General features: G+C 43.5%; 1 protein-coding gene across 6 annotated transcripts; it reads right to left on the bottom strand.

The window, feature by feature from the left end:
- Positions 1–1,177: 1,177 nt before the first annotated feature.
- On the bottom strand, positions 1,178–12,304 carry LOC137803307 (ovarian cancer G-protein coupled receptor 1). Of its 6 annotated transcripts, XM_068601632.1 has the most exons (10): positions 12,226–12,282; positions 10,851–10,925; positions 10,315–10,342; positions 9,103–9,300; positions 6,572–6,842; positions 5,359–5,508; positions 4,932–5,065; positions 4,605–4,827; positions 3,700–3,880; positions 1,178–2,911 (listed from the first exon to the last, which is right to left on the bottom strand). In XM_068601632.1, exons 5-10 carry the CDS (start codon positions 6,665–6,667, stop codon positions 2,442–2,444), a joined length of 1,254 nt encoding a protein of 417 aa, XP_068457733.1. In that variant the 5' UTR covers positions 6,668–6,842; positions 9,103–9,300; positions 10,315–10,342; positions 10,851–10,925; positions 12,226–12,282; the 3' UTR covers positions 1,178–2,441. The 6 variants fall into 6 exon arrangements, with proteins under 6 accessions (XP_068457733.1, XP_068457735.1, XP_068457731.1 ...); XM_068601634.1 differs by lacking the exon at positions 10,851–10,925 and having other exon boundaries at positions 12,226–12,291; XM_068601630.1 differs by lacking the exon at positions 9,103–9,300.
- Positions 12,305–15,000: the final 2,696 nt, after the last annotated feature.

Below are 15,000 nucleotides of genomic sequence, written 5' to 3'. Positions count from 1 at the left end.
CACTCTGTTGTGTTGAGTCCTTCTGTTGTGTTGAGTCACTGTGTTGTGTTGAGTCACTCTGTTGTGTTGAGTCACTCTGTTGTGTTGAGTCACTCTGTTGTGTTGAGTCCTTCTGTTGTGTTGAGTCACTCTGTTGTGTTGAGTCACTCTGTTGTGTTGAGTCCTTCTGTTGTGTTGAGTCACTCTGTTGTGTTGAGTCACTCTGTTGTGTTGAGTCCTTCTGTTGTGTTGAGTCACTGTGTTGTGTTGAGTCCTTCTGTTGTGTTGAGTCACTGTGTTGTGTTGAGTCACTCTGTTGTGTTGAGTCACTCTGTTGTGTTGAGTCACTCTGTTGTGTTGAGTCCTTCTGTTGTGTTGAGTCACTGTGTTGTGTTGAGTCACTCTGTTGTGTTGAGTCACTCTGTTGTGTTGAGTCACTCTGTTGTGTTGAGTCCTTCTGTTGTGTTGAGTCACTCTGTTGTGTTGAGTCACTCTGTTGTGTTGAGTCCTTCTGTTGTGTTGAGTCACTCTGTTGTGTTGAGTCACTCTGTTGTGTTGAGTCACTCTGTTGTGTTGAGTCCTTCTGTTGTGTTGAGTCACTCTGTTGTGTTGAGTCCTTCTGTTGTGTTGAGTCACTCTGTTGTGTTGAGTCACTCTGTTGTGTTGAGTCACTCTGTTGTGTTGAGTCCTTCTGTTGTGTTGAGTCACTCTGTTGTGTTGAGTCCTTCTGTTGTGTTGAGTCACTCTGTTGTGTTGAGTCCTTCTGTTGTGTTGAGTCACTCTGTTGTGTTGAGTCCTTCTGTTGTGTTGAGTCACTCTGTTGTGTTGAGTCACTCTGTTGTGTTGAGTCACTCTGTTGTGTTGAGTCCTTCTGTTGTGTTGAGTCACTCTGTTGTGTTGAGTCACTCTGTTGTGTTGAGTCCTTCTGTTGTGTTGAGTCACTCTGTTGTGTTGAGTCACTCTGTTGTGTTGAGTCACTCTGTTGTGTTGAGTCACTCTGTTGTGTTGAGTCCTTCTGTTGTGTTGAGTCACTCTGTTGTGTTGAGTCACTCTGTTGTGTTGAGTCACTCTGTTGTGTTGAGTCCTTCTGTTGTGTTGAGTCACTCTGTTGTGTTGAGTCACTCTGTTGTGTTGAGTCCTTCTGTTGTGTTGAGTCACTCTGTTGTGTTGAGTCACTGTGTTGTGTTGAGTCCTTCTGTTGTGTTGAGTCACTCTGTTGTGTTGAGTCACTGTGTTGTGTTGAGTCACTGTGTTGTGTTGAGTCCTTCTGTTGTGTTGAGTCCTTCTGTTGTGTTGAGTCACTCTGTTGTGTTGAGTCCTTCTGTTGTGTTGAGTCCTTCTGTTGTGTTGAGTCCTTCTGTTGTGTTGAGTCACTCTGTTGTGTTGAGTCACTGTGTTGTGTTGAGTCACTCTGTTGTGTTGAGTCACTCTGTTGTGTTGAGTCACTCTGTTGTGACCGTCAGGACTCACACGTCGTACATGAGCTGCTCTCGGCAGGGGGCGGGGCCTCGCGGCCAGCTGCTCGTGAGCCATAAGTTAAAGTAGTTTAGTTATCTGTAGCTGTGAGAGCGACTCAGGGGGTGTGGCCTGTGGGAAGAGGCCGGCGTGTCTCTCAGGGCGTCCTCACCAAACCTGTTTCTAAGAATCCTGAGTTCACATCGCCACGAGCATCGTGACCGGTTTAAGAAACAAGCCGGAGCATTTTTCACTCAACTACCAGAGCGACAGATTGTGTGGACCTTCAGAGCTGACGCTCTGTGGGCAGAGCGCTGCTAGGCGAGACCAGACTCAGATTAATTCAACGGTTATGCTCATAGTTTCATATTTCTGTCTGGAGGAAGGCCCAACTTCTTCCATCTGCCCACAGCATCACAGCACGACGTCTGCTGGCAACACCGAGGTTACTGGTGGCTTATAACTTTCAGTAAGGACTCATCAACTATTAATAAAACCATTACTTACAAATCCCCACTGATAAAGGGTCCCTCATTAGAAAGAGGAAACACAGTGCTCTTTACTTTTAAACGAAAACCTCTTTCCAAGGGTTTGTTACCTAAATGGCCAATTAAAAAAAGCCAATAACTGTGACCTCGTGATGCTTTTGGACCTTCTGTCTCTCACTGCACCTCCATGTCGCTCCCACGCCCACAAACCAGGAAATGTAAACTGGACATTTACAGATGCATTGTGGTCCTGACAGGAGCACAGACGACATCGTTACCTCTTTACAGACGAATGCTGCTGAGTCAGCAAAACCACTCAGGTAATGTTTTCTGTCCAAGGCCAATGGATGATGATGATGATGATGATGTGATGATAATGTAAACACAGAGTGGGCAGTAGGCTTCATTCAGGGCCGCTGTTAGATAATCTTAATCTCATGCCGCTGTTAGATAATCTATATCTCACGCCGCTGCTCTGAGGCCTCTGTAGCTCCGCCCCTGTCGGCTCGCCGCGGTCCTTTAGCCGGCGTTCACGTCCGTCTCCTCAGTCCTCTCAGTGTCTTGGCTCTGCTCTTGCATGGCGACCACACAGCTGGGGTTTCCTGCGCTGTGCTGACGTCTGTCGGGGTGTCCATTGTTCTGCCCGATGAAGGCCGTGAAGTCTTCCTCCTCGGTCTGCGGGAGTAGAACGCTCTTTCTGCCGGAGCGGCCCGATTGGTAGTTGCTGAGCGTGCTGGTGTGCGTGAGCAGCGTCACGGCCGGATGGCCGTTGTTCTCCTCGGTGGCGACCTCGTGGGAATCCGAGGCCGGGTTGGCGGGGTTGGCGTTGCCTCGGCGACAGCAGCAGCACAGTATCCTGGCAACGGGCCGGACCAGGACTCTGTACAGGCCGCGGCGGGTGCTCCCGCTCACGAAGCAGTACAGCGCCGGGTCGGCCACGCAGTTCAGCGAGGTCAGCAGCAACGACAGGTGGTAGTAGTTGAATATTCCTGCAAAATAACAAAGCAGGCCGCATGGTTCACACACGCGTGTTCACACACAGGACCTTCACACGCCTGCGCATATTCCACTTCAGATCTATTCGTACAGGCGGCGATGCAAACTAGTGGAAACGGTTTGGATTTGGCAGAAGACAACTAGCACGGCTCCTGAGCTGCTGCATGATATCAACACTGTGAGCAGGACCGGACTGGCTACTGGGAAGCTCTCGAAGTCTCCATCCCAGACCCAGCACAACACGTTGATGTGGTCATAGAGGTTTAGGTTTGTAGAGGACTAGAAGAGTTCACGCTGTGTCGGGAAGAGCACGGCTATGAACTGAGGCAGCTTTGAGTTATGCAACAAAACACTTGAGGGAGAGATGAGGTTTGTGGTTTCTAAAAAGGAAAACGTTAATTACAACTCCTCTCTGGTTATTGAGAAGTTCTCAAAGTCTCCATTCCAGACCCAACAGAACATGTGGTCATCGAGGTTTCATTCATCAGATAATTTATTGATTTTCCTTGAAGCAAATGTTCAGAGTGACTTTGCTGCCGGTAAACAATGACACAATGTTTACGTCTGGGGCTTTTATTGTGAAAGGTGAAACAGAACGAGTGGATCTGGTCTGCTCCGCCTTGCACAATGAAAGGAGGACTGAGTGTGCCATCGGGGTTGCGACCACACAGCCTCTGTTTGGTGATGCTGAAGCTCAGAAAAACTAACCTTGTTCCTGGGAGACAATATTCTACTTTATTTCCGTGTGTGTAAAGTCTTTTAGTCACTGAATGAACCGTACCTGCGATAAAGTTGCAGTCTCTCTCCAGCAGGGTGCGCACCAACAGGAAGACGTGGTAGGGCGAGAAGCAGACGAGGAAGATGAGGACGGTGCTGCTGACCAGCTGCCTGATCCTCGTCTTCTGGTCCGGCTGAGTCCCAGCACTGCGGCCCACGGCCCGCAGGACACACAGGTAGCTGATCTGAACGAAAGAAAGTCACCTGGATCACCACGAGAGACACGAGGCCACTTCCTCTACACTCATTACATTTATCTTCATCCCCTCTGAGAAATCCAAACACATCGTTTTAGGTTAAAATGTCTGAAGATAGTAATACATTACACTACACATGATGTATATTACACTACATTACACTTATTGAGCTGAGGCTTTTATCCAGAGAGACTCACAATGAGTGCATTCAACCGTGAGAACAAACTCAGAACTACAAGAATCAGGAAAGTACAAAGTTCTGTCAGTCAGAGACATTTAAGAGCTGCTACTCTGCTAGCTTCTTCTTCACGGTGGAGCCTGAAAGATGTGTTTTCAGTTCCTGGTGGGAGATGTAGAGACTTCCTGCTGTCAGTGAGGAGCTCGTTCCTCCATCCAGGACCAGGAAGCAAACTAATAGTTTAAATGCATCCATTCATCACACAAGGGTGTAGTTTGGTATTTGAAGGTTTCTCGCTCAATAAAAGGAGCTAAACCATAGAGACTTATAGCTTTAGCTCTGTCGTGGTAGCGGTGATGTTGTGCAGTGAAGACTGTGTGCACTAACCTCCTCCAACCAGCTACCAGCCTGTTCGTTTCCTCACTCGCTCTACTTGTGTATCAAAGACCATTTAAAATACAATTCTTGCGTTTGCTGCGTTTCACTTTGACAATGAAGCCATGTGACCACGTCTGTGTGCAGCAGCGTGCGTACCAATAGGATAGCCAGCGGGAACATGAAGCCGATGCTGAAGCGGTAGATGTTGATGGGATACTCCCACGGCTGCATGGGATAGTGCTCGAAGCACACGGATTGGTTCTTGCGGTCTCTGCTCAGCTCTTTATGGCGGAAGAAAACTACACCGACGGCGATCTCTTTCAGCCAGATGATGACGCTAACGAGCCACGCCGCTCTCATGGAGCGGAGGGAGGTGAACCTGCAGAAGGAACCGGGCCAGAGAGGAGGTATTACGGCCCTGACACCATGAAACGGTGGAGTGACCTGCTGTCGCCATCTCTATAAAGCAGAGTGAAGCCTTGCCTGAGAGGGTGGACCACAGCCAGGTAGCGGTCCAGGCTGATGCAGCACAGGAAGCCGATGCTGATGTAGATGTTCTCATAGAGCAGGAAGCCGCAGAGCTGACACAACCACTCCCTGTGACGCCAGTCATCGTCCTGAAACAGCAAGCACACACATGAAGCAGACTGTAGGTCAGTCACGAGGCCACAGCGAGGCCACACTGGAGCAGACGCCTACATGGAAACTTATGAAGTTATTATTAGAATAATAGCTGTAATGAAATAATATCCAAATAAGTGCACATGTGTGTTATCACACATTTGGTTCAAAGAGTAGGCGCTGCTTGTAATAACCTGTAATGTCATGGGAAAAGGCACAAAATGCATTTACGTTTTGCGTGTATTGTAATAACTTGCCACACCTTTGTAGAGCAGTGGTTGTACTTTACCTGGAAGAAATACTGCAGCCACAGCGGTAAGGACGCCAGGTACAGGAGGTCGGACATGGTGAGGTTCATCAGATACACTCCCAGCTCGCTCTTCTGCTTCAGCTGCAGAGCGGCGTGGTACAGAGCGTACAGGTTGGAGGGGACGCCCACCTGCAAGCACACGCGTCCCATCATGCATTATTGGAACAGCAGGCGGTTCCTGACTGAAAACATGTGTTTAGAACGTCCACATTTGATGATTTACCAAAACCCTGTGTTGTGTTCAGCAGTCTATAATGATCCATATTCACAGATTAAAATGCATCCTTTCTAAATCATCTGCACATGGGAGCTTTGGTCAGCTAAACAAAACACAGTAAAGGACTAGAAGAGTTCACGCTGTGTCGGGAAGAGCACGGCTATGAACTGAGGCAGCTTTGAGTTATGCAACAAAACACTTGAGGGAGAGATGAGGTTTGTGGTTTCTAAAAAGAAAAACCTTAATTACAGATCTGTGAAGAACAAACTCCTCTTCTGCAGAGAGGAACTCACGACATGCTCACCCCCACCAGCCTCCACCCGCTACACCACGGCACACTACTTCCTGAACTACAGCCAAACTTCCTTTAGGCGACAATAAGTAAGGTGGAGGTTCAGGGTGGAGGCTCAGGGTGGAGGTTCAGGGTGGAGGCTCAGGGTGGAGGTTCAGGGTGGAGGTTCAGGGTGGAGGTTCAGGGTGGAAGGTCAGGGTGGAGGGTCAGGGTGGAGGTTCAGGGTGGAGGGTCAGGGTGGAGGCCCACAGCGGACAGTGACCTCCATAAGGCTGGATGCATATTATAAAAGTGGCCCATTCTGCAACAGGCGAAGGTCCACAGACATCCCCTCATGATAATAACATAAATATTAATAATTTGAAGGTGCAACCAACTGCTGGAAAACAATCACAAGAATGGAAATATCACCTTGATTCCCTTCAGGTGGAAGCTGCTTCGTAACTGAGCCACAGAGTAATGTCCAGGAACAGATGGAGCAGCTTTTCTACGTCACAGTGCCAACGCAACCAAACATAAAACAGCTGCTATGTTGTGATTTCAAGCAGGAAGTTCTAGATCAGTTTCCTGTGTCACTAAACTCAACTTGGAAGAAAAACACTTTTCTGAATACTTGTGCACTTTATAAAGAATTCAACAGTGACCCAGTGTTGTGCAGGTGTTGAAGATGTACACACACTTACCAGTAGTACCAGGATGTACACACTGGAGAAGAGGTACTGGTGGATTTCATGCCTGATGGTGCAGTTCATCATGTCCTCTGTCATGGTAGACACCATCACACACAGCGCACACGCACTACTTCACCTTCAACATGCACGCATGCATGTAACTATAGTGTAACAACACACACACACGCACACACACACACGCACACACACGTCTTCATGTTGGCTGGAGCACGACGGCCTGAACTTGTCTCCTGTGATTGGGTAGTCCAGTTTCATTTGGCCACTGTGGAACACAGAATAATTCATCTTTATTAGAGATTATTAACACAACTCTTTGTGAGAGACATCCTGAAACCAACACATGGTTAATTATTTAAATGTAGTTTGTAATAACCTAAAATAACAATTGGTTTTGTTGGTTATAAGTTTGGTTTTGTTGGTCATGAGTTTGGTTTTGTTGGTTATAAGTTTGGTTTTGTTGGTCATGAGTTTGGTTTTGTTGGTCATGAGTTTGGTTTTGTTGGTTATAAGTTTGGTTTTGTTGGTCATGAGTTTGGTTTTGTTGGTTATAAGTTTGGTTTTGTTGGTCATGAGTTTGGTTTTGTTGGTCATGAGTTTGGTTTTGTTGGTCATGAGTTTGGTTTTGTTGGTTATAAGTTTGGTTTTGTTGGTCATGAGTTTGGTTTTGTTGGTTATATGTTTGGTTTTGTTGGTCATGAGTTTGGTTTTGTTGGTCATGAGTTTGGTTTTGTTGGTCATGAGTTTGGTTTTGTTGGTTATGAGTTTGGTTTTGTTGGTCATGAGTTTGGTTTTGTTGGTCATGAGTTTGGTTTTGTTGGTCATGAGTTTGGTTTTCTTGGTCATGAGTTTGGTTTTGTTGGTTATATGTTTGGTTTTCTTGGTTATGAGTTTGGTTTTGTTGGTTATATGTTTGGTTTTCTTGGTTATGAGTTTGGTTTTGTTGGTTATATGTTTGGTTTTGTTGGTCATGAGTTTGGTTTTCTTGGTTATGAGTTTGGTTTTGTTGGTTATATGTTTGGTTTTGTTGGTCATGAGTTTGGTTTTGTTGGTCATGAGTTTGGTTTTGTTGGTCATGAGTTTGGTTTTGTTGGTCATGAGTTTGGTTTTGTTGGTCATGAGTTTGGTTTTGTTGGTCATGAGTTTGGTTTTGTTGGTTATAAGTTTGGTTTTGTTGGTCATGAGTTTGGTTTTGTTGGTTATAAGTTTGGTTTTGTTGGTCATGAGTTTGGTTTTGTTGGTCATGAGTTTGGTTTTGTTGGTCATGAGTTTGGTTTTGTTGGTCATGAGTTTGGTTTTGTTGGTTATATGTTTGGTTTTCTTGGTTATGAGTTTGGTTTTGTTGGTTATATGTTTGGTTTTGTTGGTCATGAGTTTGGTTTTCTTGGTTATGAGTTTGGTTTTGTTGGTTATATGTTTGGTTTTGTTGGTCATGAGTTTGGTTTTGTTGGTCATGAGTTTGGTTTTGTTGGTCATGAGTTTGGTTTTCTTGGTCATGAGTTTGGTTTTGTTGGTTATATGTTTGGTTTTGTTGGTCATGAGTTTGGTTTTGTTGGTCATGAGTTTGGTTTTGTTGGTTATAAGTTTGGTTTTGTTGGTTATAAGTTTGGTTTTGTTGGTTATGAGTTTGGTTTTGTTGGTTGTAGTATTACACGCATCACAGAAGAAGTTTTTGTCAGTGGAAACCACCTGAACAAAACCCCGGACAGAAGCTGTTAGAACAGCCACAGCTAAACGGCGTCACTTAGAAACACAGCTCATCGTCATAAACTGATCTGTGTGATTGACAAGAATCGGAAGTGAAGGAACACGTTGTCTTCCTGTGTTTTAGTCACAGTGATCATGTCAGTGATTAAAATCTAGCACTTCCTGTTAGTTGAGTACATTTACATTTACTCATGCATCTACTGCTCAGATGACACATCCTCCAGACTGTTATTACAGCAATAGCCAATAATCATAGATACAATTGGAAATGGATTATGCTTTTTAAGATCATGAAATAGATACACGTTATAAAAATGCATCTTTGGAATAAGTTTTATTAGCGTGACCGGAGCTCACATGCTTTGCTGTTTCCTCCTATATGTATATCTTTATACTTGAGCATCTTCAACCTGCAGGTTCATAGACAACTAAACGTTGCTAAATCAAGTTCTCTAGTTCCTCTGTCACAAACATCCGGACGCATCATGTTCACCAAGATCATCTCATTTTCATCTTAAACAATTGATATTATTAGAGGATAAAGGAGCAATGCACATGAATAAATGAGTGAAAATCACTTAACATTCTCATCATGAAGCCAACACTAAGCTATAAGAGACAAGACAACTCATTCACACACAACTCAAACTACTACGTTCTACTTCTGAGCCGGCTCTCTCTTTTTTATAGACAGGTGATGAAGAGGAGTGTTTTATTCAGAAGTGACTTCATGTGATGTAAACAGTATGTGAAAAATATGTGTTTTTAGTTTTGACTGTAAACAGGTTTGAGTAGAAATACAAAATATAAATATGCACCTGAAATGAGCACGATGAGTCTCCGGTAAGTCATTCTGTTACTTTGAATATCAACACCAGCACGTCTCGGTCAGAGTTCTGCATGTCTCGGTCTCTCACACCAAACACACATTTCTTCTTTGACATTTAAATGTCTTGTCAGCGTTCTGGTCTCCGTTGGAAAAGAAGGAGCATCTAAATGCAGCTTCCTGTGTCCAGCTGCAGTGAGACACGGCCAACGGGTTTAACCAAAACATGTCTCTGCCTCTCGGATCGGCTCCACGATACACTGTAAACCCGAATAAGTTAGCAGAACTCAAAAAATTTAAGGCAATCGATTGCCTGAAATTTTTGGGGTTGATGAACTTAAAAGTCAAAGGTTTCCAGAACTTAAAAGGTTAGATGACTTGCTACTCGTACCTTTTGATTATAGTTAAATTAAAAATGCTCATTTAGCTCAACTCAAATATTTGAAGTTAATACGACTTACAGTTTCTGTTAATGCAACTCAATTATTTTCAGTTATTATTAAACCACTCGAATGAGTTCACAGAACTTAAAAAAAATGAGTACACAACCACACCATTTTGTGTTAACCAAACTCAATGTTTATTAGTTTGCATTGTCATTGTTTTAAGTACACAGTCCTCAAAAATGTTGACTTAGTTTACTTAAAAACATGTGACTTGAAACTTAAATTTTTTTGTGGCAATCGATTGCTTTAAATACATTGAGTTTAAACAACTCAATGTATGTTAAAGTCATGAACATCTCTATTAAACCGTATTTTCTTGCCCGCTCCCTTTTAGCACATTGGAATATTAAAATTAAAGAGAAAAATAAATAAACATTTATAAATTAAAATAAATAGACCAAAAATAATTTTAAAATATACTTAAGCAACTTTAGATGATTCTAACATTTGGCCTCTTTTCCCGACAGAAAGCCTATACATCCCCTATCACCTGCTGTTGTAATCCACGTCCACATTCAAAAAAAAGAATTCCGTTGGAGAACATGAGAGAAACAATACAACATGCTTATGTGACGAGTACACGTGACCTGTTGTGAAAACGCACAAAGAAATTACACAATACACAAATAACAATGGTCATTATTTGACACACTTGACATGTGCAAATGTAGAGGCCCTCGCCGTTGACCTTGAAGAACACGGCCTATAGTGTCTAAATAACTATATTCTGGAGGTGAAAGAAGCTGCGCACAACTTACACTTCCAGACCATTTTGGAACCATCAACCTAAAAGGCAAAGAAAAAAATGATAAAATTAAGACCACCATATAAAACTCTTTAACAGAATTGCTCATACTTAATTAGTTACTAGTAGCTTACCAAAACATAATCATGGACTACAGCTAACACTGCTATAAAATGTTAAGTAAAATATGATCTGTGCCGTGCTAAAGGTTAAACATCAATTAGGAAGATGGTATTCATGAACAGAACACATTCATGAATTGTTGACTTGAATACAGCAAAACGTTTTATTTTTATCAAACAGGCAAGCTGATGTGTATGATTTAGGGTTACCACACTAAAACATTGTCAGAGAGAGAGAGAGAGAGACAGAGAGAGACAGAGAGAGAGAGAGAGAGAGAGAGAGAGAGAGAGAGAGAGAGATTTTTGATTTGATTCATACAGCTTACATGCAAGTCTCAATAACACCATTTAATATTTACTATGCAGGGTCCAACAATAATGTGCTTTTTATTTGCCACGGTATAACTACATGTCTTGAATAACTTACTTAGCTTGACAAAACCTGTCTGAAGTTTGGTGGCGTTAGCGCAGAACAAAAGTGTCGCCGAATCTCTATCTGCAACTGTGCAGAAAGTCCAGGTTTACACCAAAATGAATGAACAGAACGACGTGCATACAAAAGAAATGCCAGAGATGCAAGTGACGGCAAGCTGGATGCAGAAACACCGGGCGCTACTGCTCGACCAACCGAGAAGCACGGGAGGACAGTATTTGATTTAATTAGCTTGTTTGACTGAAAATAAGACCGTGGTTTCAAGTCCGGGATTCACCGTTAAGTTACGTTAGCGAGCGGACGTTCGTTGACCGCATTTTTCTCGGTCGAACAAGCTAGCGGAATACTGTCCGCCGTGCTCCTCGGCTGGTCTGATATGCACCGTCAAGTAACGTTAGCTAGAGTTTGTGCTAACGTACGTTAGCCAACGTAAAGTCACGTTAGCTAGAGTACGTGCTAACATACGTTAGCCAACGTCAAGTCACGTTAGCTAGAGTATGTGCTAACGTACGTTAGCCAACGTCAAGTAACGTTAGCTAGAGTACGTGCTAACGTACGTTAGCCAACGTCAAGTCACGTTAGCTAGAGTACGTGCTAACATACGTTAGCCAACGTCAAGTAACGTTAGCTAGAGTACGTGCTAACGTACGTTAGCCAACGTCAAGTAACGTTAGTTAGATTACGTAGGTTAGCACACACGTTAGCCGCCACTTGCATCTCTGAGTACGTTCCTTAACCGCATTTTTCTCAGTCGAAAAAGCAAACGTCAGCTATGCGCCTCGGCTGGTCCGAGATACACCGTCAAGTAACGTTAGCTAGAGTACACGCTATCGTACGTTAGCACGTACTCTAGCTAACGTTACTTGACGTTAGCTATGGTACGTGACGTATCAGCAGGTACGTTAGCACGTACTCTAGCTAACGTTACTTGGCGTTAGCTATGGTACGTGACGTATCAGCAGGTACGTTAGCACGTACTCTAGCTAACGTTACTTGGCGTTAGCTATGGTACGTGACGTATCAGCAGGTACGTTAGCACGTACTCTAGCTAACGTTACTTAGCGTTAGCTATGGTACGTGACGTATCAGCAGGTACGTTAGCACGTAACGTTCCGCCACTTGCGTCTCTGAGTTCAAACCAGCCACCGCAGAAGTACAGAGACACACTGGCAGAGAAGACTGAAGTCTCAGTGAGTGGAGCCGACATTGTAATGTCGCTGGCAAAGCAAAAGTCCGGAATTTTTATTTTTTTTAAAAGACGTTTTACGTTTTTGAGGTTTGGAAACTGGCTGATTGTAACAATTCAACTTCACACATTACATATATCAACTTATATACAGTATATATTAACACTTATGATTTCACTCACCTTGAAAACAGTCTGAGCCGATGATGACAGAAGCCTGGTCCAAAAGAGTGCAGGAGGGAAGGAAAGTCTACTTCGCCCGCCTAATTCCCATAATGCACTTTGATAACGGTCGCGAAAAAGTTATGACTACTTCCTTAATGTGAATTTTCAGCTTAACGTTTTATTTGTCATTAATATGTTGCTAACTTTGTGGGATTTGATTGTATTTCAGCATGTGCTATATAAATTAGGTTCATTTTTAAATCATCCCTGTTAAACAATAGAAATAACATGACTTTATCATTCTTACTATGTAATTACTTAATCATATTAAGTTGTACTTAAGCTATGTTTTTAAGTTATGCCTACTCATAAACAAAAATAGTTCCATTAAATCAAACATTTTTAGTTAATATTACTCAAAAAGGAAGAACATGTTACAGCAACTTGACATAATTAAGTTAATAGAACTTTTTCTATAACTTTGAGTAAACACTACTTAATCTATTTAATTACTTAGGACGTTCGGGTTTACAGTGTAACATATGAAAGCATTCAGAGCCTCTGGAACGCAACACACTTCCACCACACGCCTCGTGTCTCTTCCTCAGGTCTCTTGTGTCCTCGGAGGCCTCGCTCTGGTCTTTCTAAATCCACCACAGGCAGATTAGGGCACAGCTGGATAAGCTGTGCATTCCTCAAGTATCAAGCTGACCCATGCGTTTAACCCTTAATCTGCTGGTAAATAGAATAAACTTGAATTCTACCTGCGCAGTAAAAGCGTGTGTGACCCGTCATGTCTGCAGACCAGAGAGCATCAAGTCTCTGTTTGCATCCTCGTATCCTAGGAAGGAAACAAGGAGACATGAACGGTCCTTTCATCTGAAGCGACATGTGAAGCAGCGGTTGATTCTGATACAGCTGTGATCAGCTGTTCACAGGCTTTAACAGCTGAGACTTCCACAAAGTTTGAGTCTGAACACATAATCACTGTATTACTACTAATAAAGACAGTTATCTCTGTATTGATATTAATGAAGACAGTTATCATCACTGTATTCATGTTAATAAAGACAGTTATCATCTCTGTATTAATATTAATAAAGACAGTTATCATCACTGTATTCATGTTAATAAAGTGTCAGAGTGGAGATTGTTGGAGCCATTAGTCATGGGTGTGTATTTTATTGTATTTACCGCTAAACCAAGTACTTTGTAAAACAGCTCAGGAAGTCCAAATAACAACATGTAACTGCCGTCAGTTTATAATTAAATGTGCAATAACCTAAAGATGTACCAACGGCTGGACTGTTTTACTGAAGCAGTGTGTGAGAAACAGGATCTCATCCCGCACCCACCAGAGTGGCAGACACGTAGATCGGCTACTACACAAATGTTTTCTATTACCTTAAACAAACTGCATTGTGTATTTATACAGTGTGTGGTGAATTAATTAGACTAAATTATTAAACTGATGAAACCTGACCGTCAGGATCAGCCTCCTGTGACTGAACACAGCGATGAGACATGTTGTGGGAAGTGTTTCCTCCCTCTGACTTTCATTAATATTAGTAATTGAGGGAAATATCAGATCATGAAAAGACAATTATTTCTAATAAAGCCTTCCTGGTGGCTCCTCAGAGCAGATACAGGAGCTTTGTGACTGCGCCATGATGTCAGAGCAATGACACCACAGACACACATCGATAGCAGAGACACACGTTTGAACCTGTTGGGTGTTACTTCAGCCATGATGAAGAAGCTTCCTTCACCTTCACGCTGTCATGTGGACTCAAACCTGAAGGAGGTTGTTTGTTGTGTCCTACAACTCGTAACCATCCGGGTGTCACAGTTTAAAACTGGGATTATGGGTTTGGAAGTCACAGAGCGATGATGTGGTGCTGATGGGTTCAGATCGCCCAAGGCATAACACCATGTGTACTAAGCTTTATGTTTTGTGAGTTGATGACATTGTGTAAACACACCCAACACAACAGCTCCATATAAATCAGTCTGGATGTCGGCCTGTGAGGGAGCGACGGCTGAGTCACGACTACGAACACTGAACTGTCTGGCGAGACCTCCGGTAGTACATTCAATACAATAACTGTCATGGTGCCCCTTTAATATCTAGAATAAATAATGTCCAGGGTTCTTGGCTGGTTCTTCATGTGGGCTGCAGAGTCAGCGGCCTTCTGTTCCCCAGCAGCAGCATCCAGAGAGAAAGACTCCATCAAATCAGAGACTCTGTGAGATCTCATTTAATGAAGTCAAACACAGGCGTTCAGTTGGGATAATTGGAGGGAGGTTAAACCAGTGTGTGTGTGTGTGTGTGTGTGTGTGTGTGTGTGTGTGTGTGTGTGTGTGTGTGTGTGTGTGTGTGTGTGTGTGTGTGAAACCCCCAAACTGTTGTTCTTGGTGAGATTACTGCCTTTTGCCTACTTCTAATGACTTTAAACGGCACCATGTTGGTTCACACCGACAACGAGGACACTGAGCAAAGAGACTCGCATCAGTGAGAACATCAGGAGGAGGAAGGACGCTGTAGCAAAGTGCCAGGTGAGGAAAGACGGTGTGCCGACTGCTGTCGCTACACAAGATGGAGGCACGAATGTCTGCAGAGGGAGCGCCACATGAACCTGGCTGAACAAACTCCATTTGGACTCACTAGTATCTGTGAATGATAGATTAGCTTTCAGTGAGCTGACTCTTCTATCCACAGAGGCTGACGTGTGGCTCTGTGCGCTGTAGTGACAGCAGTGAGGGGTTAAGAGTCTTGATCCAGACACAACGACG

Source organism: Clinocottus analis, unplaced genomic scaffold (assembly GCF_023055335.1).
Source record: "Clinocottus analis isolate CAN_PGR_092001 unplaced genomic scaffold, fCliAna1.0.p SCAF_52, whole genome shotgun sequence".
Classification (NCBI taxonomy): Eukaryota; Metazoa; Chordata; class Actinopteri; order Perciformes; family Cottidae; genus Clinocottus; species Clinocottus analis.
Note: the sequence above shows the minus strand (reverse complement) of the source record. Positions and strands in the feature narration are given on the sequence as shown.

What these genes read in the sequence shown, in the direction of transcription:
- LOC137803307 (XM_068601633.1), bottom strand. Translation starts at nt 6,667, where the DNA reads ATGGTGTCTACCATGACAGAGGACATGATGAACTGCACCATCAGGCAT. An exon ending in TGTACATCCTGGTACTACTG is followed by an intron (nt 5,509 to 6,571) that starts GTAAGTGTGTGT and finishes GTGTGCTTGCAG; the next exon opens with GTGGGCGTCCCCTCCAACCT. An exon ending in TCCCGCTGGCTATCCTATTG is followed by an intron (nt 3,881 to 4,604) that starts GTACGCACGCTG and finishes TCTTTCGTTCAG; the next exon opens with ATCAGCTACCTGTGTGTCCT.